Consider the following 23,488-nt stretch of genomic DNA (forward strand, 5'->3'; position numbering starts at 1 on the left):
TTCTATTTCTACTACTACCCAGAGCTAGCGGCATACACTATGAACGATATAAAAGAAATACAACCCGTGGTCTTTTCCTTAAATTTGTGATCTAAGAAACCTTTTCTTAAGCACGATAGGGAAATCATACTTCCTGGAGCTATCTGGGCAATCATGCATGTAGTTCTATAGTACTACACAACAGTGTACCTTGTGCAATTATTTTCTTACATTGCTTCCACATAATTTCATTTGTTTTCAACCTGCCTCTTCTGGCCAGTAAGTTCCCGGCAGGTAGAGATGATGCCTAACCATTTTCCTTTATGGCCTGTAAGAGCAGAGTCTGGTGTTCTGCAAGCAATTGACACTCCATGAATGCCAGAAGGCTAAGGTAAAAATAAAAGCACCACACAATGATCACTGAGACTATAACATGGCAACTTGCAGGCTGTTTTCAAAATCATAAGTGACATGCAAAAGAATGGATGCTATCAAAGAAACAAAACATGGGCAAGATCAGAGACTGAGGAGATGTATTCATGCTCGAGAAGCACTAACCCAACGCACAAGCGCCAATACAGGCTGACATCACTTGGAATGTCAACATTGATTTTGATCCTTCCACCACCCCTCAATCTGTAAAAGACATCCTGAAAGGGAATCAGCATCCGCCAGCCTCTGGACCCTGGCGATGCCACCGTATTCCCGGCCTCAGCCTTCTGCTGCACAAGCAAAACCACAACGACTGGTGAGGGGGCTTGCTGCCCCTGGCAAAGCTGGCAACAAATTAAGGCTTCTGAACTACCTAGGCTAACTAATTCTGAATTGATTTTACCAACTATACTTCCAAACAATACTGCTTGCTTTATTCATAAAATAAACTGGCTCCCAAAAATAAACTGTCATTTCACATGCTTAAGTCTTCACTTTTCACCTTCTGACCATGCTACAGAAGTTATACTTTTAAAAATATGTTTATGCATAAAAAAGGACTGCACACCTGGAGAGCCTCCTGAGACCCAACATCTCACTGTCAAGAGTGTTCCTGGGAAAGCAGAAACAAACATTACATGTGAAGAGAAACAAAACAAGCAACATCGGAGGATCATGTATAAACCAAATAAGGTTGCGAAAAAAGAAGATTCTTCAATCCAAAGGATAAAAGATATTAAGAATACTTGGAATATTTTAACCTGGAAGACAGCAGGTAGATTTTTGGGCAAAGGGGTGGGGGAGAAGAATGCACTCCCAGAATGAAGAAAACATACATTAATTGTTCTCATACTCTGCAATATTAAAAAAAAAAAAAGGCAAAGATCGAGTCATACACAATATTCAGGAGTCATCAAGTCGAATGGTACTTGGAAAACCTGGCCCTGACTTCTGTGGACAAGCTGAACTTAACCTATTAGGCAGCTACGTTTGCCTGAATTCTGGAAAAAGTCTATTTCTCATCAGCAAAACCTCTTATAACTAGCTACCTTCTAAAGGCTCATTATGTTTCTTCCTTTGCCACACAGTTCAGAGTATAGGACTTGCTTCTCTCAACTTCTCAATGGCCGCTCATGCCTAGATTTCAAAACCAGGTATGTTCTTTTACTGCCTGAGCTTTGATTTATGTTTGCTCTTGTGTTTTTCACCTCATTATTCAAAACACTTCCTAGGAAACCTGCTCATGGAGACTTTTTGTCTGAAGTGGGATTTTTATGATTTCAACAACATAATTCTTAGTTTTGTTCTTAATGGGAGGTTTTAGAGTAATAACTTTCTTTTGATGTACTTGGGTTGTCCCACAAACTACAAGTGACAGAGAGAGATAGGTACTTTTAAGTTTCTGGCCTGGGCTAAGGCTTCTTCGGAACTGCTTTTTTAACACTCAACTAGTTTAAGATCTCTCTTTTCATTCAGTGTTGGCACTAACTGTACCATCACTTTTGCCTCCATTACCTTCTTTTGCCTTAGAAGTTTTTATCTTTGATGGGTGACTGATCTGGAAAACACAGGTGATGCTGTAGTAGAGTTATATAATTATACTCAAAGATGTTCTTGATTTGATGTCTCTGATCTGGTTTCACATTTTTCCTCCGTTGTCCCTGGTATAACAAGGAATTAAGAACTTGGAAGGATGAAATTCACAGGCCAGCAATGGAGGAGACTCACATCTCAGGGCACACCAATCAATTTAATTCCCATGGCATAGCACAGCAGTTATTTTCAAAGCTAAAACATTTTTCCCAAATGCTATTTATAAGAGGAAAAGACAGGACAGCTTCTCTTTTGTAAGCCACTTCTTTAATCCTCTGATCTTAGTGGATCTATTAGTGCATGAACAGAACAGTGTCAACAGTTACTAGTAACTTATTTATTCAACTTTGAACCTGTCCCCACTATTAGTGATTAGCTTATTTCTTGTTTAAGGTGTCCTCCCTGGAGTGACTGCTGCTACAGAGATGGTGAAACAGTTAAGGCTGAGGGAGAATATGGTGTTCCACAAAGATCAAGCCAGAGAAACTCTGTGTGGGAGGCGTAGATAGAAGAGATGTTCCTGTATGTCTTTTTATGGAGTCCAGCTTCAGAATCTCACAGTGAGGTGCCCTTCCATACAACCCGTGAGAGAAAGGAAGGGTTAGGGAAGTTCAGAGAGAGATTAGAAAGAGGAGAAAAGCAAACATCTGGCTTAGCATTGTATGATCTACAAGAAGTTATGACTTGGTAGTTTACAATCTGACATCCTTAAAATGGCAAATAAAGATCAGATTCATAAGGAAAAACAAGGATGTAAGAGTATCAGTGACTTACTTCACTGCAGTGATAGTACTGAATGTTTTGCAATTCACCATGTAGAAATTACCTAAATCACATTTAAGTGGCACTCGTGAAATGCCACGTTAAACAAAATAACCCGGACAGCAAAAAGAGGAACACGTTCTTCCAAGCTACGTTAAGTAGTCACCATTTTTCATCTTGATCATCTAACACCAGTACGGTACTTGCACCAACAAAAGTGCTAATCATACAATTTACAAATGAATTCTAACAGAAGATGTGTTATTAGATAATTAAAGCTTATAAGAAAATTCATACCTGATCGCTTAAAAACACATTTTTCTGCATTTCTCAAAAACAAAATAATAGAAACGGAGGTGTCTCCAGCTGTGAGAAGAGTGTGTACCTTTTTCTTTTCGCGCTACCAGCGTCAGAGGTGGCCGAAGAGATCATGCTGTCTCCATCCTCAATGTCGTCCCTCCTGGCAAGCTCCTTTTTCTTTGCCTGAAACAGAGCAGATCCCAGGAGTCAAGCTCACGTGCTGAACACTCCTAGAATATATGATTATTAATAAGCTAGACATAGCAGATTCTTTTAGAAAAACACAACCGCATGGAGGATGCACAAAATTAGAGTCCGTAAAGATTTTCAATAACCCAATCAACAAAAGCCTGCTTGACAGAAAAGTAGGTTAAAAAAACAGATCCAGAGGGTTGAGGAATCAACAATAACTAAAATGCAAGACTACAAAGGGCATAGACATTAAAAGCACTGAAGCAAGTTGTAGGGGCATCCGGCCCCAGGGGTCATTTTAAGTAAAGCCAATTCAAAGACGGTCTCTGGTATCCTTCACTTCTTAAGCAATGGTGTGGCTAAGAAGAAAGTTTAATGTGAGAGGTGAAAGAAGATCTACTTTTCAACACATGCATTTTTAAAGACCTTCTGCCAAACAGCTGAAAGTCCAACCACCGCACTTAGAGAAGATATACAGAGTACTGAAAGAAAATACTTGAAATCCACAGCACTCATGCTAGTACTGACTATACAAAATGAAGATTCTATAGGTGGTCTAAAATTGCTTTTGTTGCTTCCTTGCTCTGAGATTCTCTTTCCAGAAAGAGTCTACCCAAAACCAACAGACACACTTTGTATTTCGTATCTATTCCTTTATCTTTCAAAACCCGTAAGGGACCCATGACTCCAGATGCCCATCAGAAAGGATCCGATAAATTCATGGACACTGTACAATGATGAATTAGCTCTAAGGTGTCCTTTCTCCTAGGACTAATCCCACCTTAGCAAAATCTAGGACAAAAGAAATAAAATCTAAATAACAGAATATTGTCTGTGATTGGAAGGAAACTTCCTGAGGACTGTAAAATTACTCCCCAGGCACAAATCCCCGCTCCTTCCACTCACAAAGGCAACTAAGTCTAAACTATTCTTTTACTCTACACGGTCCTGACAACTCTAAAAAAGTACCCAGCAGGACTTGTGGCTGAAATAAATGATGTGTCAATGCTAGGAGAAATCACACCTCTTAAAAGCACAGCCTCGTACTTTGTGAAATCACCTCAGTCACACACGCTGCAGCCAAGCAAACCCAAGGCATCATACCTGCATGACTTGCTGCAATCTTAGGACCCGCTTGTAGATGGCTGAGTTGGGAACATTATAGCGCTTGGCATTTTCAAACATTAAATTCAGATCACACTCCAAATGATCTAAAGTTTCATATTCTTGGTTCTTGAGCTTTGTTCTGTGAAAGACAAACACATAGCTACACTTTGCCTTTACGAAAACGATGGAACATCCTTACTGAAAGTCTTAGCAAGCAGTGACTGGCCTCTTCACTGGTGACGCTGATTAGAGGCCTGGTAGGGGCACTTTCAATACAGGAGGCAAAAGCACCATTGTAGTTAGCACAACAGTCTACCTGAAAATCCAGAAGAACAAAACACTAGAAGAAGTAATAAGAGGACCTAGGTGTCAAGGTGGTCAATTACAAAGCAAATATACTAGCAAAAATCCTAATGGAAAACCCATAGTGGCTAATATTCAAACCCCAAGAAGAGAAAAAAAATCAAGGAGGTTTTAAGCTACCTTAATGAAGAACATGGTGATCTAGCCACTTCTGAAAATAAAAGTCCGTTCCCATTCATAAGGGTGAAAGAAAAGAGAAAGTACTGGCAACACCATGAAAGAGCAACTCAGGGGATACATGTATGTACAACGAAGATATCTTAAGATGGTAAATGAGACGCACACACGTCAGAGTCCATTCACTACCACCCTTCCAATACAAACATTTGTAACTCATTATGATGGCTTAAAATTGACGTTTTTACTTATTTTACTTAAAAGTCTTAATAATTCTTTTTTTTTTAGTTTTTTTTAACATTTATTTATTTTTGAGAGAGAGAGCATGCAAGCAGGGGAGGGGCAGAGTGAGAGGGAGACACAGAATCTGAAGCAGGCTCCAGGTTCCGAGCTGTCAGCACAGAGCCCAATGCGGGGCTTGAACTCACAAGCTATGACACATCATGACTGGAGTCGAAGTCGCTCAACCGAGCCACCCAGGCACCCCAAAAGCCTTAAGAATTCTGATATGTCTCTCAGACACTATGGCTATTGCTAACACCAACTCTCATAAAGTCCCTTATACATTTTATATGATGTTAAGAGCCAGTTTGCCCTAACTATATGCACTTAGGATAGACTTTGAAATCTTCTGATGGAAGCACCCACAAACTATGTGCAGATTCCATGTGGGCTTAAAAAGACACGAGTGTTAGAGGACATCTCTGGGATGAAGCAAACAACAACGATGCAGAAACTCAGTTCTCAGTACCAGCTTATGTAGCTAGCACCCAGAACTTAAATTACAGCCTCAGACATCATTATTCAGGCCAACTCCAGGGGTAATGTGCTGAGTATTCTCAATACCCACGAAGAACAGACTTGAAACTCAAAACTTGTAAGTGACAATCTACAGTAAATCTTCAGATATTCATCAGACTGATGTTAATCAAGCATAGTAGGGGTGGGATGGGCCGAATGGGAAATAAAAGACGGAGCTGACAAGCCTCAGCACAGTGAAAGGTGGCATATGGAGCCACACTGTCTAGTTGCTGACCACTCTTCCATTTCTGTTGCTTTTGATGACACTCAACGATCATACTTCTGCCAACAAATCTTCCTAGGACTAGGCTATATAATAGAGTAGCCACTAGCAACGTGTAGCTATTTAAATCAAAATAAAATTTAAAATCTAGTTCCTTAGTTGCACCTGCCACATATCAAGTGCTCCATAGTCACGTGTGACTAGTGGCTGCCATAATGGACAGGGCAGAGAAAATAGCATTTCCACCATCACAGAAAGTTCTAGTCGGTAGTACTGCTGTCAATTTCCCTGTTGCTCCCATGGAGAGACAACGGAAGGTGGTCCAGCTCCTGTCAGGCACCACTGGCCTGTGGGTCCTTAGAAAGGAGGTAGATGAGTCACCCTAAAAGCTGACCCTGCAGAATTCTACTGTGCTCCCAGCTAGTTCTCAGCCACTTCTCCATTCCTCACACTCCCCTACCTGTGTGCCAGACAACTGTCAAAAAGTAAATTTAAAAAGGGGGAAGGCACAGAATTATTGACTTAACAAAGCAAGGTTTATACTAGAAAATTTTAACCAGAAGAAGGTTGTAGGCAGGTGATTGAGTTGGCTTGAAATATGTCTTCTTTTGAATTAATGAATTAGACTGAACAACAACAAAGACTGAGGGAGAAAAGAAACTAAGGACAAAAATTGCTGAGTTAAAAGAGAACCTCTCAACATCTAGAAGACTGTCACTACCTTTTTCAAGATAAAGAGTATAAAAGACAATTTCCAAACAATTTTCTTCATGAATGGCAGCTTTAATTTCAATATTATTTTAAGAGGGCAAAATAAACTGATTTTCTATTATCCTACCTGTGTATAAAACCTCCCAAGTTTGGATTAAGTAAAAACACCATAAATTTTACTGATCAAATGATGAACATGGAAATTACAAATGCAAAACCAGGAAACATCTGTTGCTAGCCAAACTTATTTTCTAGGATTCAGCAAGTATAAGAATTTTAATTTCTATTATTTGGAAAGTGAGTCACCTGCCCTGGTAAATATCAGCTTAGTGTGATTTTACCCAATTATTTTTGTGTTGTTACCTCTATTTAGGTATACTGTAAAACCTAACCCACACTGTGAGAGTTACAATATTACTTATTTCCTATTATTTTTAATAATGTAGTGGTTTCAGTATTCTGTCTAGCTGATTTCCCAATGATTCTTTATTTGTTTGTTTATTTAAAAGTAGTCTCCATGCCCAATGTGGGGCTAGAACTCACAACCCTGAGATCAAGAGTTACCATGCTCTACCAACTGAGCCAGCCAGTCATCCCTCAATGGTAATTTCCTTTTTTAAGTTTATTTATTTTTGAGAGAGTGAGAGAGAGAATGCATACAAGCAGGGGAGGGGCAGAGAGAGAGGAAGAGAGAGGATCCCAAGCAGGCTCTGCACTATCAGCACAGAGCCCCACAAGGGGCCTGAACCCACAAACTGTGAGATCATGACCTGAGCCAAAATCAAGAGTTGGATGCTTAACCAACTGAGCCACCTAGGCTCTTCTGATTATTTTACCATTTTCTATACAGAAAAGGGAAACCAAGATGGGCCATCTTTCAGGTATTGTTTCAAATAATGAATTCTCTAAGAGCTAACTATACTTATTCTGGGGGCTCAACTGTAGATACAAAATTTAAATACAGTTAAACTGTTATAATTAAAATATCACTGAGAGGTATAAGCAGAAAGATTTTTGTGTTTTGCTCAGTTGTAAGAAAATGGACAGTTAAATTCTGAGCTATATGACTTTTGAGTTGCCTAGCTGGAATAACTTTGGTTCACTTGCCTTGACTCTACTCTAGTACAAAGAATACCATTTGAATGTAATCAAATTTATTTCTCACCCTTCACACAGGAGTAATATTCAAGCATACTCTAGACATGCAAACATTTTTACCTTTAATATCCTTATCCATTTTAGGAAGGAGACAGATATGCAGGGCTCAACCGTAAGAAAATGGATTTCTACGGAATAATGTAGAAGACATCTTACCTGATCTGTTGCAGGGATATGGGCATTTTAATTTGCTGATAATAATCAGGGTATTTTTTCTTTGAAGGCAAATGAAAAAAAGGTTCAGCTATAAGCTGCCCTTGGTTATTCCGACAGCTCCTAACTGTGTCATAAAGCTGATAAAAAGGATTTGAAACATCCATAAATGAAGTAATGCTCTCTGCTTCCGACTCTCCTTCTTCATAACGTGCAGCTAAATAAAAGACAAAAAAGGTATTTATTTATAAGGGGAAGAGAGAACCAACCTTTAAAGCTTCTAACCGCCTTCCAGCTTAAACTTATGTATGTTTGAGAATACTTACATTAAAAGAATAGTTTCCAGCCCTCATTAAAGATGCTGTTAGTAATGCTTAATTGTATGTGTAGAGAAATGTTACACAGAAACAGAATAAAATGTTACATAGAATATGTTATACTGTTTTTTAAAAGTTACAAAATAGTTTCTTTAAAAAAAATTTTTTTTAATATTTATTTATTTTGGAGAATGACAGAGATAGAGCATGAGTGAGGGAGAGTCGGAAAGAGAGGGAGACACAGAGTCCGAAGCAGGCTCCAGGCTCTGAGCTGTCAGCACAGAGCCCAACGTGGGGCCCGAACTCACAAACGGTGAGATCATGACCTGAGCCGAAGTCAGACGCCCAAACGACTGAGCCACCCAGGTGCCCCAAAATAGTTTCTCTTTTTTAAATGTGACTCCTTTAGAGACTCCTTGCTGTATGTGTCTGGCCAAGAAAAGCAGCAACCAGCCATACACAGATCTCAGAACTTAAAGCAACAGCATGCAGTTTATGGTCACAGAAATGTATACTGATGTTGGATTGATATTGGTAGATCTGGTTTTGCTTTAACTCTGTGTGATTTTGCCCCACTGATCTATAGCATCCCTTAAGAATGAGGTCTTCCCTTATTGAGGGAAGTTTCAGATAGAAGCTTATCATAAAAACACCAAAACAAACAACATATAGTCATTTTTATAGAAAAACAAAATATATTCTTCATTTCCCTAAATTCTATAATAGCATATAAGGACCATAATTTAAGTTTTCTTAATCAAAATCACTACTGTTCCCAGGTGAGAATGACAATCATTTATTAATTAAGTACTCAGTTACAGTATTAAGAGATGGGTACACTACCAGTCTCAGGGGATTTGAGAGAGGATCTGGATCTAGTCATGGAGACAGAAGCAAAGAGAGGATCTGAAACTAGTTTTTTCTGACCCTACTACTGCTTTCTCTGTAGAGAGCTTGCACATACGTAGTTGATTTATATACCTAGATATGTTTTGCTGCTACTTCAACCCTATCTTTAAAAAATTACATTTTCTGGGGCGCCTGGGTGGCTCAGTCGGTTGAGCGTCCGACTTCAGCTCAGGTCATGATCTCATAGTCCGTGAGTTCGAGCCCCATGTCGGGCTCTGTGTGGACCGCTCAGAGCCTGGGGCCTGCTTCAGATTCTGTGTCTCCCTCTCTCTCTGCCCCAACCCACTCGCATTCTGTCTCTGTCTCTCTCAAAAATAAACATGAAGAAAAAAAAATTACATTTTCTTTTTGTGGTTGATTCCAGAAATTAAATAAATTTTTAGATAATGATCTTATATCTAGCACCTTATTATTGTTATTAATTCCAATAATTTATCTGTATAGTACTTTCAGTAGAAAACTCAAAAAACAATCTTTCAACTGCAATCTTTATAAATCCTTCTTCTTTTCTGATTCTTACTCCTTCATTGTTGTCTGGCCTCTGATCAAAAGAGGTAACGACATTCTTACTTACAGTAAAGGGAATGCTGTAAGTATTTCCCTTGTGCTCTTTTTACCTTTTCTAATACTGCAGTGACCTAGCATTCCTGGAGCAAAACCAACTGTGTCATCATGCATTATCTTTTACAAATACTGCTAGATACAGTGTGTTTCCTTTTGTTTAGTTTGGATATCTAGGTTCTATCGGATTTAAAAAATAAACTGGAGAGCTCCTTTTTGGAGCTCCTTTTCTATTCTATGCAGGAGTTTGTATATAATTCTGTTCCTTGAATGTCTGGCCTGGTGTTTTTATGGGAAAAGATTTATAATAATTTTTTTTTTTTTTAACATTTATTTATTTTTGAGACAGAGAGAGACAGCATGAACGGGGGAGGGGCAGAGAGAGAGGGAGACACAGAATCGGAAGCAGGCTCCAGGCTCTGAGCCATCAGCCCAGAGCCTGACGCGGGGCTCGAACTCACGGACCGTGAGATCGTGACCTGAGCCGAAGTCGGACGCTTAACCGACTGAGCCACCCAGGCGCCCCTATAATAATTTTTTTAATGCTGATACAACTAATAAGCCTTTTTCTTCTTGAATCTGTTTTAGGTTTGTTTGTTTACTTATTTATTTATTTAATTTATGGGGGAGCGCAAGTGGGGGAGGGGTAGAGAGATGGGCACAGAGGATCTGAAGCGGGCTCCACGTTGACACAGACAGCAGTGAGCCTGATGTGGGGCTCGAACTCATGAACTGCGAGACTGTGACCTGTGCCGAAGTCGGACACTCAACTGACTAAAACACCCAGGTGCCCCAGGTATTTATCACTTTCTAGGAGTTTGCCCATTTCATCTAAATGTTCAAATTTGTTTGCATAAAGCAGTTCATACATTCTTTCTAATCTGTATGCTCCCTGTTTCCCCTAGTATTTTTTATTTGTTCCTTCGGTTTCTTTCTTGATATTCTCACCACAGATTTGCCTATTTTATTAACAGTTGTAACAGAAAAACTTTGACTTCACTGATGTTCTCTACTATAGGTTTCCTTTCAAACAAATTCGTTTCTGCTCTTAGCTTTCTTACCTTTTTTTCTATGTCTCTGCTTTTATTCTCTTATTATTTACTTATGTTGGGTGCTTAGTTCATTGACTTTCAGTTGCTTTTCTAAACAGAAGCAATCAGCCCTGTAACTTTCCCTCCAAAATAGCCCTTTAGTGTATCCCTACTGTTTTGACATATATTATGTTCATTATTGCTATTGTTCAATTTCAGGTAATTAAATTTCTATTATAATTTTTCTTTTTTAAAAAGAGAAACCCAAACATTTGGAATTTTTTCTCTTTCCTAAGTGTTTGGTTTTTTAAATTTTATCTTTTCAAGATTGGGTGCTCATGATAGGTGCATTATGGTCAGAAATTTGGTCTGTAAAATACCCAACTTTCAAATTGGTTGAAATTTGTTTCATGGCTAAGTACATGGGCAATTTTTATGACTGTTCTATGTGAATCTGAGAAGAACATGTATTCTCTAACTGCAGAACATTTGCCTGTTTATATTGATCTTGTTGTCTTAGGCTGCTCTGATTATAATTTATGTCTATCTTTAATCAGAAGCTCCTGCCAAGAAGAAACTATAGCTTACTAAAAATGTAAGGCAGTGGCCTAGAAATCTAAGATGGCGTGAATGTCTCTCTCGGGTTTCCTGATGGCATCACTAGTACTCACTATTTATCATTTATAGGCTTGAAACCGGGATGTGCTAAGGCTAGCAAACCAACTGTTTGGCAAAAGTATTTACTTATTAGATACAAGCTATAACATAAAATAAACAAGCTTTTGATAAGTTTGCCAACCAAAGAGCGGAATCAAAATGCAACAAAATAGCATGTACTCCAAAACTGACAAACTCCCAGACAGACCAAAGTTACTGTAACTTCCCTTCACCAGAAGGATCGGCTGAGAAGGCATTAACTTGTCAAGACCTAACACCTACCAGCTAAAGCATCCTCCTCACTTTCTGAGCCATACTGAAGTGCCATGGTAATTGCTGACAAACGACCCCCTTGGACTGTTCTTTTATTTCTACAAAGAAAAACAAGCAATCAGAAGACAGGAAAAAATGTTACAATAATTTGGTTACCTTACAGGAAATAGGAACTATTAACAAAGCATTCACATAAAAAAAAAAAAAAAAGAATTTCTATTCAACTGTGTGCTCAATTTATCTTTATACTTTTTATATTCCCCATAATCAATCTAAGCCAAGAAGACCAATTTTTCTCTCTCAGGGTGGTAGAAAGCCTAAAGTAGGCTACTTGCAATTGTGTGTTACTTAAATGTAGCACTACTCTTTATTTTATGAAAAATACAGATTCATTCATAATTACTGGTTAATTCTCTTCTAAGATGCTCATATTCTACAGTGAAAAGAAATCTTACTTTTGATACCAAATCAAAAGTGTGGTAGTATTTTACCACACATTTATTTTATTGTAAATATTAAACACTACCAGACAAACAACTTATGCCTATGCATTTTTCAGAGGTGAGATCAGGCCAACTATAGCACTTAACTTTTAAAAAGGCATTTGATAACAATTCTCATAATAACCCAATTATACCCAAAAGAAGTATTTCAAGATAGCCATCAGGCAAACACTAATATGCCTCGCCTCAAAAACATGGTCAGTTCTCAGATTAAACACACTCACTCTCTCACCGGTAATACTTGCTAGTGGGATTTCTCTCTTCACTAAGGCTGCCTTTACTGTGTGAAGGACCTGTCAGCCTGGCTGTGGCCAAATTTGATGGAGTCCTATCACAGATAAGATAAAAAACCTTAGAAAATTGACAGCTGAAATCAGAATGCTGGGTAGACAAAAAGGAAACAAGCATTTTTTGGTTTGTTTCTAAATAGAAATGTTCAAGTATTTCTGAGCCTCCACAGCAGGCTTTGTTCCAAAGCCTGAAGACTGCAGAAGAGAATGGACCAGGGCTGGTCCTAGAGAGCTCAAGGTCCCTGCAGTGACAGAGGATCTGGTAATGAAACAAAATGTCAGGGTCAGGAGAAAGCTTTGAAAGCAGCCACTCCAGCTTCCATTTCCAGTAGGAAGAAATGGAATCCAAGAAATAAGACTTGTTCAAAGTCCTGGAAGAGCCAGGATGATACTTTAGATCTCCTGACACCTAGCTATATGCTCTCGCTGCTGATATAAATACATACTATTATGTGTTACATACAAATACCATATTACACATGCACTTATCATATATAATGTGTTACATACATATTATATATAGTATATATAAAAACAAATATATACACACATAGCAATAAAAGTAGATAGTGATGTTAAGCCTCAAAAATTGTTTCTTTTTAAATAAAGTCAGCTGCAACGAAGGGGCTGGGTAAGAGTTAATCTCTCTTCTCTTCAGAATTACATTACTAACTGTAAACATAATCTTCGAATGCAACATACATTTTGTTTTACACTGCACTGATTCCACTAGCTGGAAAATTTGGCAAATAATAAAGGCACAAGGATTTTAAACATTTTAAAAACATACCTCATTCGAAGGCTTGACTTAGCCATTTCATGATGTTCAATTTCTGCCTTTTTCATATAAAATATTTTTTTTATAGAATTTGCATCCTGTCAACATAAAATTATTTGGTTTAGAAAAAAAGGACAGTTTAAAATGCCATCAAAGAGCACTTTCTACGGCACTCTTCCATTTGGAGTAGACTTCCATTTAATGCCCATAAAGCTGCATCCTCTAACCTTTCCATAACTTTCAAAAACACAGTCATAATTCTATAGAAGTTAAAAAGCCTCCTACCTCTTTCACAATTAGTCAAGTAATGCACAAAAATCTAACAGTGAACAAGGAAAAATGAGTGAAAATGAACAACTCTACCTATGTCCACTGACCTAAAAATTGATATACTTCTAAGATTAAAGACTACACACACAAATTTAGGATGAATGTACTTACTGAAATCAATAGCATACAACAGATCAAATCTAGTTTCCCTTTTCTCTAAAATTTATTTAAGGGAAAATAATCAGACCAAAAAGTACAATCTTAACTGCATCAACAAACTATTGGTACTATACTATTAAAGTGTCCTATTAAGGACTAAAAATTTAAGAACTTTATTGTTCGTTTCTCTGATTTTTCACTTGAAGTTTCTTAAAAGATGAAAGTTTACTAAAAGATGAAAGATAAATGAACTACCAAAAGCAACTATATATGAATCAGTATTCTGGAAGTCAATGATTTTATTCTCAAAAGGTTTTCTGAGAATCCTTTGCTAAATTCCCAATGACATATGATTAATTCAAGGCATTTCTAAAGCAACTGTGTTATAGGACTACAAAATTTCTAGCAATGACTCACATCACAAAGCAGTGAAGTAGTCATTTTACATTGTGTATTATACTATAGAAGTCGCTTTCTATATTAATGAGGTTTAAAAGGAGACATTAAATCAATGTTTAAAGTGGCTCAGAAATGAACCTTACCTCTGGCATAAAGAGACATATAAATGAATGGAAGAGTACTGAGCTTCCAGAAATAAACCCATGCACTGATAGTCAACCTCTAGCCAACACAACTCAATGGGGAAAGAATAGTCTTTTCAATATAAGGTGGTGGGACAAATGAGTATCTCATGGGGAAGAATCAATGTAGATCCCCTACCTCACACCTACCTCAGGTATACACAAATTAATTCAAAATGGATACATTTAGATCTAAGAGCTGAATCTATAAAGTTCCTAGAAGAGAACAAAGGTGAAATCTTTGTGGCTTTGGATTAAGTAATATATGACACTGAAAATTATGAGCAACCAACAGAAAAACAGACAAACTGCACTAAATAACATTAAAAACTCTGTGTCAAAGGACACTATCACGAAGGTGAAAACAATCCATAGAATGGGAGAAAATATTTGTAAATCATATATCTACTCTAATGTCCAGACTATGTAAAGAAATCTAACAATTCAACAATAAAAAGACAAATAACCCAATAAAAAAATGGGCTAAGGATCTGAACAGAAATTTTTTCAAAGAAGATATATGAATGGCTGATATGCACATAAAAAGATGTTCAACATCACTAATCATCAGGGAAATGCTAATCAAAACACAATGAGATACTACTTCACACCCATGAGGATGGCTATCATAAAAACAAAAACAAAAATGACAAGGAAATGTTAGTGAGAAGGTGGAGAAATTTCAACTGCACATTGCTAGTGGGAATGTAAAATGGTGTATCTACTTTGGAAAACAATGTGGTGGTTCCTCAAAAAGTTAAATATATAGTTAACCATGTGAACCGGCAATTCCATTCCTAGGTATGTACCTAAGGAAAATGAAGATATTATGTCTACATAAAAGCTTACACAGCATTATTTATAATAGCCAAAACGTGGAAACAACCAAATGTCTAGCAACTGACAAGTGGGTAAACAATAAGCAGTATATAAATGTAAGAGACGAGAACAAAGTACTGACACCTACTGCAGCATGAGCTCCGTGAGAGCACAGTAAAAGCACTGCGCTCAGGGCAAGAGGCCAGACACACAGGACCACATGCTGTATGACTCCACTGATATGAAATGTCCAGAACAGGCAAGCAAATTCACAGAGACAGAGAGTGGACTGAGCTCCTAGGGCTGAGAGACGGGGGTCGGGGGAGGAATGGAGGGACTGCTACCCGATTGTGGTGATGGCTGCACAACTCTGTGAACACACTAAAAACCGTTAAATTAACCTGGAGTGAAATGTATGGTATGTGAATTTTAACTCAATAAAGTCATTATATAAAAACTGTTGGCTAGGGCGCCTGGGTGGCTCAGTCAATTAAGTGTCCGACTTTGGCTCAGGTCATGATCTCATGGTTCATGAGTTCAATTCCCGCATCGGACTCTGTGCTGACAGCTCAGAGCCTGGAGCCTGCTTCAGATTCTGTGTCTCCCTCTCTGCCCCTCCCCCCCTCACACTCTGTCTTTCTCTCTCAAAATAAATAAACATTAAAAAATTAAAAAAAAAACACAAAAAACTGTTGGCTCTACATTAAGGTATCACTCTTAGCAATGAAAACAACAAAACACTAACCTTGAATACTTGAGAACCAGGCTCATTATAAGTTTTGGCATTTTTTGCTAGGAGATCTATATCTTTGGCCATTGCATGAATGCTCTTGTAGCTTCCATTCTAGAGTAAACAACAAAATACAACAGTTCCTCTTATTGAGAGTTAATCGGTATGACTTTTAAAAAAAAAGAACTCCACATATTTTTATTATTATTTTTTAATGTTTATTTATTTTTGAGAGCAAGAGAGACAGAGCATGAGTGGAAGAGGGGCAGAGAGAGAGGGAGATATAGAATCCGAAGCAGGCTCCAGGCTCGGAGCTGTCAGCACAGAGCTTGATGCGGGGCTCAAACTCACAGACTGAGAGATCATGACCTGAGCCAAAGTCAGCCATTTAACCGACTGAGCCACCCAGGCGCCCCCTAACTCCATACATTTTTAAATTCTCACCATATTCAAAGAATTCATTGGAAAATACACGTGAACAATATATAAAGTCATTCTCTCTTTTATAAACTATTACAATTGTCCATTTACACACAAGTTTTTGAGATAGGTAACAAAACTACAGCTATGTTAAGAGTCATAAAAACATAACTTTTAAAAGATCAAATAAGACAAAAGTCATTTAATTTAGCAAACACGTAGTGCTTACTATGTGTTAAGCACTGTGCTAAGTGCTTTATGAATACTAATCCATTAAGGTGGACTTGAGAGTGTGAAGTAAAACTCCTCTAGTTTTACAGACTACTTCAGATGAAATAGTCTAGCACAGAGGTTAACATTTTGTGAGTACCTACTATGCACTAGGCTCCATGTTAGAGCTGTTATATCTTAAAGCTCACTCAAGTCCAAATAACCCAGGGACACTTAGAACTGCCTTCAATTTACAAAGAAAAGGAAGAAAGGAGACAACCTAGGCTAAAGGTACACATGACTAATGAGAAAGACACAGAAATGAACAAACACATTCTAGAAAGACTGAGAAAACCAAATTAAGTAGAGTGGAAGGTTGGGGAGGGCAGAACCACAGCACAGGCTGCAAAGGTGAGGATAAATAAGGCAGAATCCAGGCAGCCAAAGGAGAGTAGCTGGTTATTTGCCATGTGAGAATACCCAACATCTGAGCATCCTCTTTTTTTTTTTTTTTAATTTAATTTTTTTTTTTATTTTTTTAATTTTTTTTTTCAATGTTTTTTATTTATTTTTGGGACAGAGAGAGACAGAGCATGAACGGGGGAGGGGCAGAGAGAGAGGGAGACACAGAATCGGAAACAGGCTCCAGGCTCCGAGCCATCAGCCCAGAGCCTGACGCGGGGCTCGAACTCACGGACCGCGAGATCGTGACCTGGCTGAAGTCGGAGGCTTAACCGACTGCGCCACCCAGGCGCCCCTTTAATTTTATTTTTAAGTTATCTCTACACCCAACATGGGGCTCAAACTCACAACCCCAAGATCAAGACTCGCACGCTCTACTGAAGGAGCTGGCTGGGAGCCCCTGAGCACCCTACCCTCTTTATTTGGAGAAAATCCCAGCACAGGCGGTAGGGAGGGACCTGTCCTACACAACAGGGGGTAGAAGTAAGCAGATGGTAGCACTGCCAGCAGCCTGGCACCTGGGCAAGGGGAGATCACTCATGCTTGAGTCTTGAGGGACTAGAGTGAGGGCAAAGGAATAGAGAAAATGAATTCCTAACCCCCATGAAGGGCAAGTAAAGCAGAGTGGAGCAGCGAGCAACCAGGGCCCACAGTGGTGAATGACATTAGGAACAGCAATGGCACCACAAAGACACTGTGCGTTGACCTCAGCTGTACCACAATGTCCCTGAGTTCCTCCCACTTCTCTAAGGCTACTTCTCCTGCCTACCTTCCTAACAATTCCATGAGCTACCCAGTATCCTTTCAATGGATACCACTTCTACTGGAGTTATTCAGAGTTGGTTACTATTGCACCAGTACAAGAAACTGGGACTCGCTGCAAAAGGCACTAGAAAACAAGTGACAAGGCTCTGGGCTGTGGAATCAAAAAGAAAAGAAAGAGGAAGGAAACTAGGGTCAGGAAGCAACATGCAGAAAGGACTAGAGAGTCTTTCATCAGAGAGGTAAGAAAGACCATTACAGTAATTTGGACATAAATGGATGAGATCTTGATTAGGGTGATGGCAAAAGGAGGTGCTTCTATGGGGTTTCTAGAAGGAAGAACAGACAAGAAGTGAGGTCTTGGAGAGAAGACTGGGGCTAGGGCAGGGGTTTCCAAAGATCTGATTTGAACTTCAGGATTATAAAAACATCTTCCCCTCAGATAGACGTTAGGAACCGCAGAAATTTATGTTCCAGGAGACTAAGTCATTACCAGCAGCAGCTAGGGAGCTGCCTTAAAAACCAGGTGATACATTAGGGAATCTGTATTTTAACATTCTGTGAAAATGTATTACAGTACCAGTAATTACTACACTGTTATTCTTTACTGCTCTCCTAGAACTTGATTTAAAAAAAATTTTTTTAAATGTTTATTTATTTTTGAGAGCACGGGAGCGAGAGAGCCCAGCAGGGGAGGATCAGAGAAAGAGGGAGACACAGAATCCGAAGCAGGCTCCAGGCTCCGAGCTGTCAGCCCAGAGCCCAACGTGGGGCTTGAACTCCCAAACTGCGAGATCATGACCTAAGCCGAAGTCGGACGCTTAACCAACTGAGCCACCTAGGCACCCCAAACTCTCCTAGAACTTTAAAGCCAATGAAGTTTCTCCCTTCTGGCAAACCACTTGCTTTCAGTCTCCTTTCTCAACGAGACTATGCAACACATTAAAATTTCCTTTTTGTTTTATCTACCAGGAGCCCCAAACCTTCCTTACTCTGGGAGGATCAGTAACTCACACAGTCCAAGGCCACATCCCATAGGTGCTCTGTGAGATGCTTCACACGCATGATCATTGCCCCCTCCAACTCTGCAAAGTGGGAACACTACACTCAGCGCACAACAGAGGAAAGCAGGAAAGTCGCCTGACCGAAGCAACACAGCCAGTAAGGAACAGAGCTAGGAAATTAACCCATGTCAGCACAACTCTAAAGACCAGATTTTTTGTAAAATTTAGCTCTTTCTCCCTACACCTTCCTTAACCTCTGATCATCAAGTTTTAAATTTCAGTCACTGATTCACTCAATAAATATCTATCGAGAGGTAGGAATAGTGCAGGGGTTAAGAGCACAGACTCTGGAGGCAGAATGTCTGGATTCAAATCCTAACCCTTCTCCTTATTAGCTGATGACTTACGCAAGTGACTTATCACCTCTGTGCTTCAGTTTTCTCATCTGTGAAATAGGAATAATAATAGAGTCCACCTCACGGAGTGGCTATAAAAATTAATCAGCTAATGCATATAAAGCACTTAGAACAGAGCAGACACCTACCAATGCCAGGTGAGTGTTCTGCTGCTATTGCTGGAGATACAGGGAGGAAGGCACTTGAAGAGAATGAAGTCTCTGTTTTCACTGACCTTACACTCTAAAATATGTTGCAGGTAACTTATTCTGAGATATCCTAAAACTATTTGGAAGCAGGTAAGAATAAACAACAAAGCTTTAATGCCAATGTATCTTTCACAACCAGAAACGTCTATGCCCAATGCTTTTTAATTACTGTCCTAATTATTGTCTTTTTTAAATATTGTCCTATTGTTACCATGCCAATGAAAATTCTGCTTTCCTCCCTATACAAAAAACGCTAAAGAGACACCATGCTGCCTTTTCCAAAGCTATAATCAACTAATCCATTTACATTATATGCTAAAAATCCCTTACAGAGACATCTGCTTCTCCATTTTCTAAAAGCCTCTAAAAGAGACCACAAGCCAATCTTCCCTAAACTACATATAGTTACATATGGTAATCTGCATACCTGTATCCTCTGGGCAATGGTCTTGAGATCTATAGGCTCCTTAATTATTGCATAATAATCTGGATATTGCTGGAAGACAAAAACCCAGGCAGGCTAAATAAATGAGAAGTATCCAACTAATAAGAAAACAAAGAAGTGCACTGACAACGTATTGATCAACTGAACAGCTCTGTGAGGTGCAAGGTTACTGACAAAGCTGTACAGCATACTGTTTGTTATGTTTGAAGCAGACAGAATTTGATTTTAACCAGCTTCACGAAATACACAAGAGCATGCTGCAGGAGTTTATAGTTAGCATTTGGTAATTATCATTATCCAACTAACACACCATAATTTAATGTTTTAAAAAATTCTAAATTCACAGAATCACACAGTTTTAAATTTAAGGTTCTAACGTATCTATTCCTGGCAATGAAGTAGAGGAATGTTTCTGAATGTTCTCATAAACTCTTAAAACTGCAATCTAAATCACACAATATTATCCTATTTCATATAAAATTGTTAACGGTCTACAAGACATAAGGGTGCATGCTTGTTAGCTTCAGGTTTAAAGCTTTCACTTATTTTGGCCAAATTAATTTTCTACAAAATAAAACACATTTTAAGTAAAACTACATTAAAGAAACAGAGTAAAATCATAAGCACTTTCTGCTTTCTCAGCAAAGATTACATCAACACAAGAAGTTAAGCGTGTTAGAGGAATGTCCCTGACGCATCTCACAAAGCCCACAGTGTGTTCACTGCCTTGAGCCTTTCCTACATCTTTAGTTCTTTAGAGGAAACAACTGAAGTTGACCAAAAGTCAAAAGTTGGTAGGTGAGAGAAGTGTCAGGGAAGGTGAGGCTGTGCTCTTCATGCTCTTCTGACCTGTTCAAATCCTTGCAGCCCGTACAATAACAAAAAGCCAAGAGGTTACAGCCTTCACTCAGTTGCTGGGCTGAGGGCATGATCTCAGGGATGCTTCGTCTCATCTGAGTCCTCAGCGTATCCCTTCTTTTTTAACCCCTACTGTGTGTGTGGGGGGGAGGGGTTGTTTTGGGGTTTTTTTTGGCTTGATCCAACCCCTTTTCTGCCCCCCTCTTAACCAATACTACTTCTGAGAAACAGTTCAGAAGAGAAATTATGACAAGGTCACCCAGGCTGGAATAGCATGTAATCCCAGCTGTTGGGCCCACAATAGTCAGAACCTCCTCTCCCACTTAGCTAGTCCAGCCTAGGAAGGACTCATAAAGGAAAGGTAAACACTGCTCCACCCTCCCAGCCTCAGTCCTTGCTGTCTTTGAAACTGTCACTCTCTGAGGGGCCAATGGGAACCTGCTTTTTCCAACCAACTCGTGCTGCATGGTGTCCCTGGAAGCCATCCCGGAATGGGGGAACAGAATATCAATGTTTTAGTGCTCCAAGTCACCTTTGGTGGCTTGACCACTAGTGATGATCTCCTGCTACTCAGGAGTAGATTTTGAGTAAAGGCTATACTCTTTTCTCATAATTTTATTGTGATTAAAGACACAAAAGATTTACCATTTAACCTTCTAAGTGTGTGGTTCGGTGGCATTAAGTACATTCACATTATTGGGCAATCATTGCCATCGTTCAACCTCCCAAACTTTTCATCTTCCCAAACTGAAACTCCATACCCACTGAACAGCAGCTCCCCCCTTTCCCTTCCTGTCAGCCCCTAGAAACCACAATTCTACTTTCTCTCTCTATGAATTTGACTACTCCGAATACTTTCTACAAGAGGAGTCATGCAATATTGGTCCTTTTGTGACTCTCTTCTTTCACTTACTATAATGTGTTCCGGGTTCATTCTTACTGTAGTGTGTGTCAGAATTTCATTCTTTCTTAAACGCTGAATAACGCTCCATTGTGTGTATATGCCACATTTCATTTATCTATTCATCTGTCGAAGGACATATGGTTTGCTCCCATGTTTCAGCTACTGTGAATAATGCTGCTATGAACATGGCTGTACAAATACCTCTTTGAGATCTTGCTTTCAGTTCCTTTGGGTATGCACCCAAAGTGGAATTGTGGGATCATGCGGTAATTCTACGTTTAATTATTTGAGAAATCATCATACTGTTTTCCTTTTTTTTTTAATTTAAAACATTTGAAAAAAAAAATTAAACATGTGACCAATATCATCATTATGTTTTTGTAATCAGATCCATACTTAGGATAGACAGCAGTAGTCATATATGCTTTCTTTCTTTTTAACTTTTTTTTAAAGTCTATACCCAACATGGGGCTTGAACACATAACCCTGAGATCAAGAATCACATGTTCTACCGACTGAGCCACCCAACTGCCTCTAGGCTTTATTTCTATGTGAGAACTGTCTCACAACTAGTCAAGACACACCTTTAAATAACCAGTCTTGTCGGTAACTGATGGGGAAAGCTGCAAGCCACTTATCAGTCAATAAGCACTTCTTACACACCTAGGACATGCTGGGTTCCAGCTACATGGCAGGGACACAAAACAAAATATGATAGAATCTTTGTTTTTCAATTCAAGAACCAGGGAAGAAGGTAGATAAATAGTAAATGATCACAAAGGAGTTATGTGCTACAGTGGAGTACCTCTGAAAGTATATTCTTGTCTAGAAATACATGAATGCTGAGGCCATGGAAATTTTTGTAGTTCCACAGGTAAAGTGGAATTTTAGCTATGTTCATTGCCTTTTAGGTATGAAGCCACAACAGGCCCTGCCACTTTTAAAGGGTCTCACTAGTCTAGAAAGTTCCTCCTCTTTGGGGTAGAAGAGTATTAGTCAGTCTCTCTCTTCTCCATCACCAGGAGATCCAGAGAAATAAAAGAGGAAGAACTCATTTAGCTTCCTCTCATTCTGTCCCTGAGCAAAGAGAATGTTTCGTCTCTGTTATAAATAAAAGGTTTAGTTTAGGTACTTACTTTGTTATTTAAGAATTACCAATCTTGGAAACAACCCAAATGTCAATTGACAGATGAACGGATAAACAAAATGTGGTATATGCATACGGTAATATATTATTTAATGTTTATTTTAGAGAGAGAGAGAGAGACAGTGACAGAGAGTAGAGAAGGGACAGAGAGAGGGAGACACAGAACCCAAAGCAGGCTCCAGGCTCTGAGCTGTCAGCACAAAGCCTGACACAGGGCTCGAACCCACGAACTGCGAGATCATGACCTGGGCTGAAGTGGGACACGTAACCGACTGAGCAACCTAGGCACCCCCAGTGGAGTATTATTTAGCCTTAAAAAGGAAGGAAATTCTTCATGGATTCTATGAATGAACACTGGGGAGGAAATTCCATGGATGAACCCTGGAATACATAATGCTAAATGAAATAAGCCAGATATAAAAGGAGAGATATTGTATGAGTCCTCTTATTATCAGGTGCTTAGAGTGGTCAAATTCATAGAGAGAGAACAGAGAATGGTAGTTGCCAGGGCTGGGGGATGGGAGGACATGGGGAGTTACTACTGAATGGATACGGAATTTCAGTTAAGGCAATAGACGTACAATATGAATGTACTTGACATCACTGAACCACACACTTAAAGTGGTTAAATGGTAAATCATGTGTATTTTATGACCATGAAAAACAAAAAACAAACAGTAAGAATTACCAATCAAAAACAAATATTTAAAAAAAACCACAACCTTTAGGCAAGTAAAATTATAGAACATGTCTTACGTGGTTGCTATTGAGGCCACAAGGAGGATCTCTCAGCAGCCTCCAATGCCTTCCGTTAACTTACCTTATTTGCTAAGAACTAAGTACAAAACCAAAAACAAAACAAAAATAAAAACACTTTAATGGATTCCTCTGTCTTTAATTATA

General features: G+C 38.9%; 1 protein-coding gene across 20 annotated transcripts in view; it reads right to left on the reverse strand.

Annotated features, from left to right (window-relative positions):
* Positions 1-23,488, reverse strand: part of PBRM1 (polybromo 1) — a 116,733-nt gene that overhangs the window by 65,416 nt on the left and 27,829 nt on the right. For 9 of the 20 annotated variants that reach the window (XM_030306967.1, XM_030306979.2, XM_030306963.2 and 6 more), the window contains 9 exons: positions 19,659-19,727; positions 15,785-15,883; positions 13,223-13,308; positions 12,375-12,470; positions 11,649-11,737; positions 7,895-8,108; positions 4,363-4,504; positions 3,152-3,249; positions 980-1,024 (listed from right to left, as the gene is read on the reverse strand). In XM_030306967.1, the coding sequence (XP_030162827.1) occupies positions 980-1,024; positions 3,152-3,249; positions 4,363-4,504; positions 7,895-8,108; positions 11,649-11,737; positions 12,375-12,470; positions 13,223-13,308; positions 15,785-15,883; positions 19,659-19,727 (938 nt within the window). The remainder of the gene's footprint in view (positions 1-979; positions 1,025-3,151; positions 3,250-4,362; positions 4,505-7,894; positions 8,109-11,648; positions 11,738-12,374; positions 12,471-13,222; positions 13,309-15,784; positions 15,884-19,658; positions 19,728-23,488) is intronic. The other 11 variants (XM_030306986.2, XM_030306976.2, XM_030306973.2 and 8 more) reach the window with 5 other exon arrangements.

Source organism: Lynx canadensis, chromosome A2, assembly GCF_007474595.2.
Source record: "Lynx canadensis isolate LIC74 chromosome A2, mLynCan4.pri.v2, whole genome shotgun sequence".
Taxonomy (NCBI): domain Eukaryota; kingdom Metazoa; phylum Chordata; class Mammalia; order Carnivora; family Felidae; genus Lynx; species Lynx canadensis.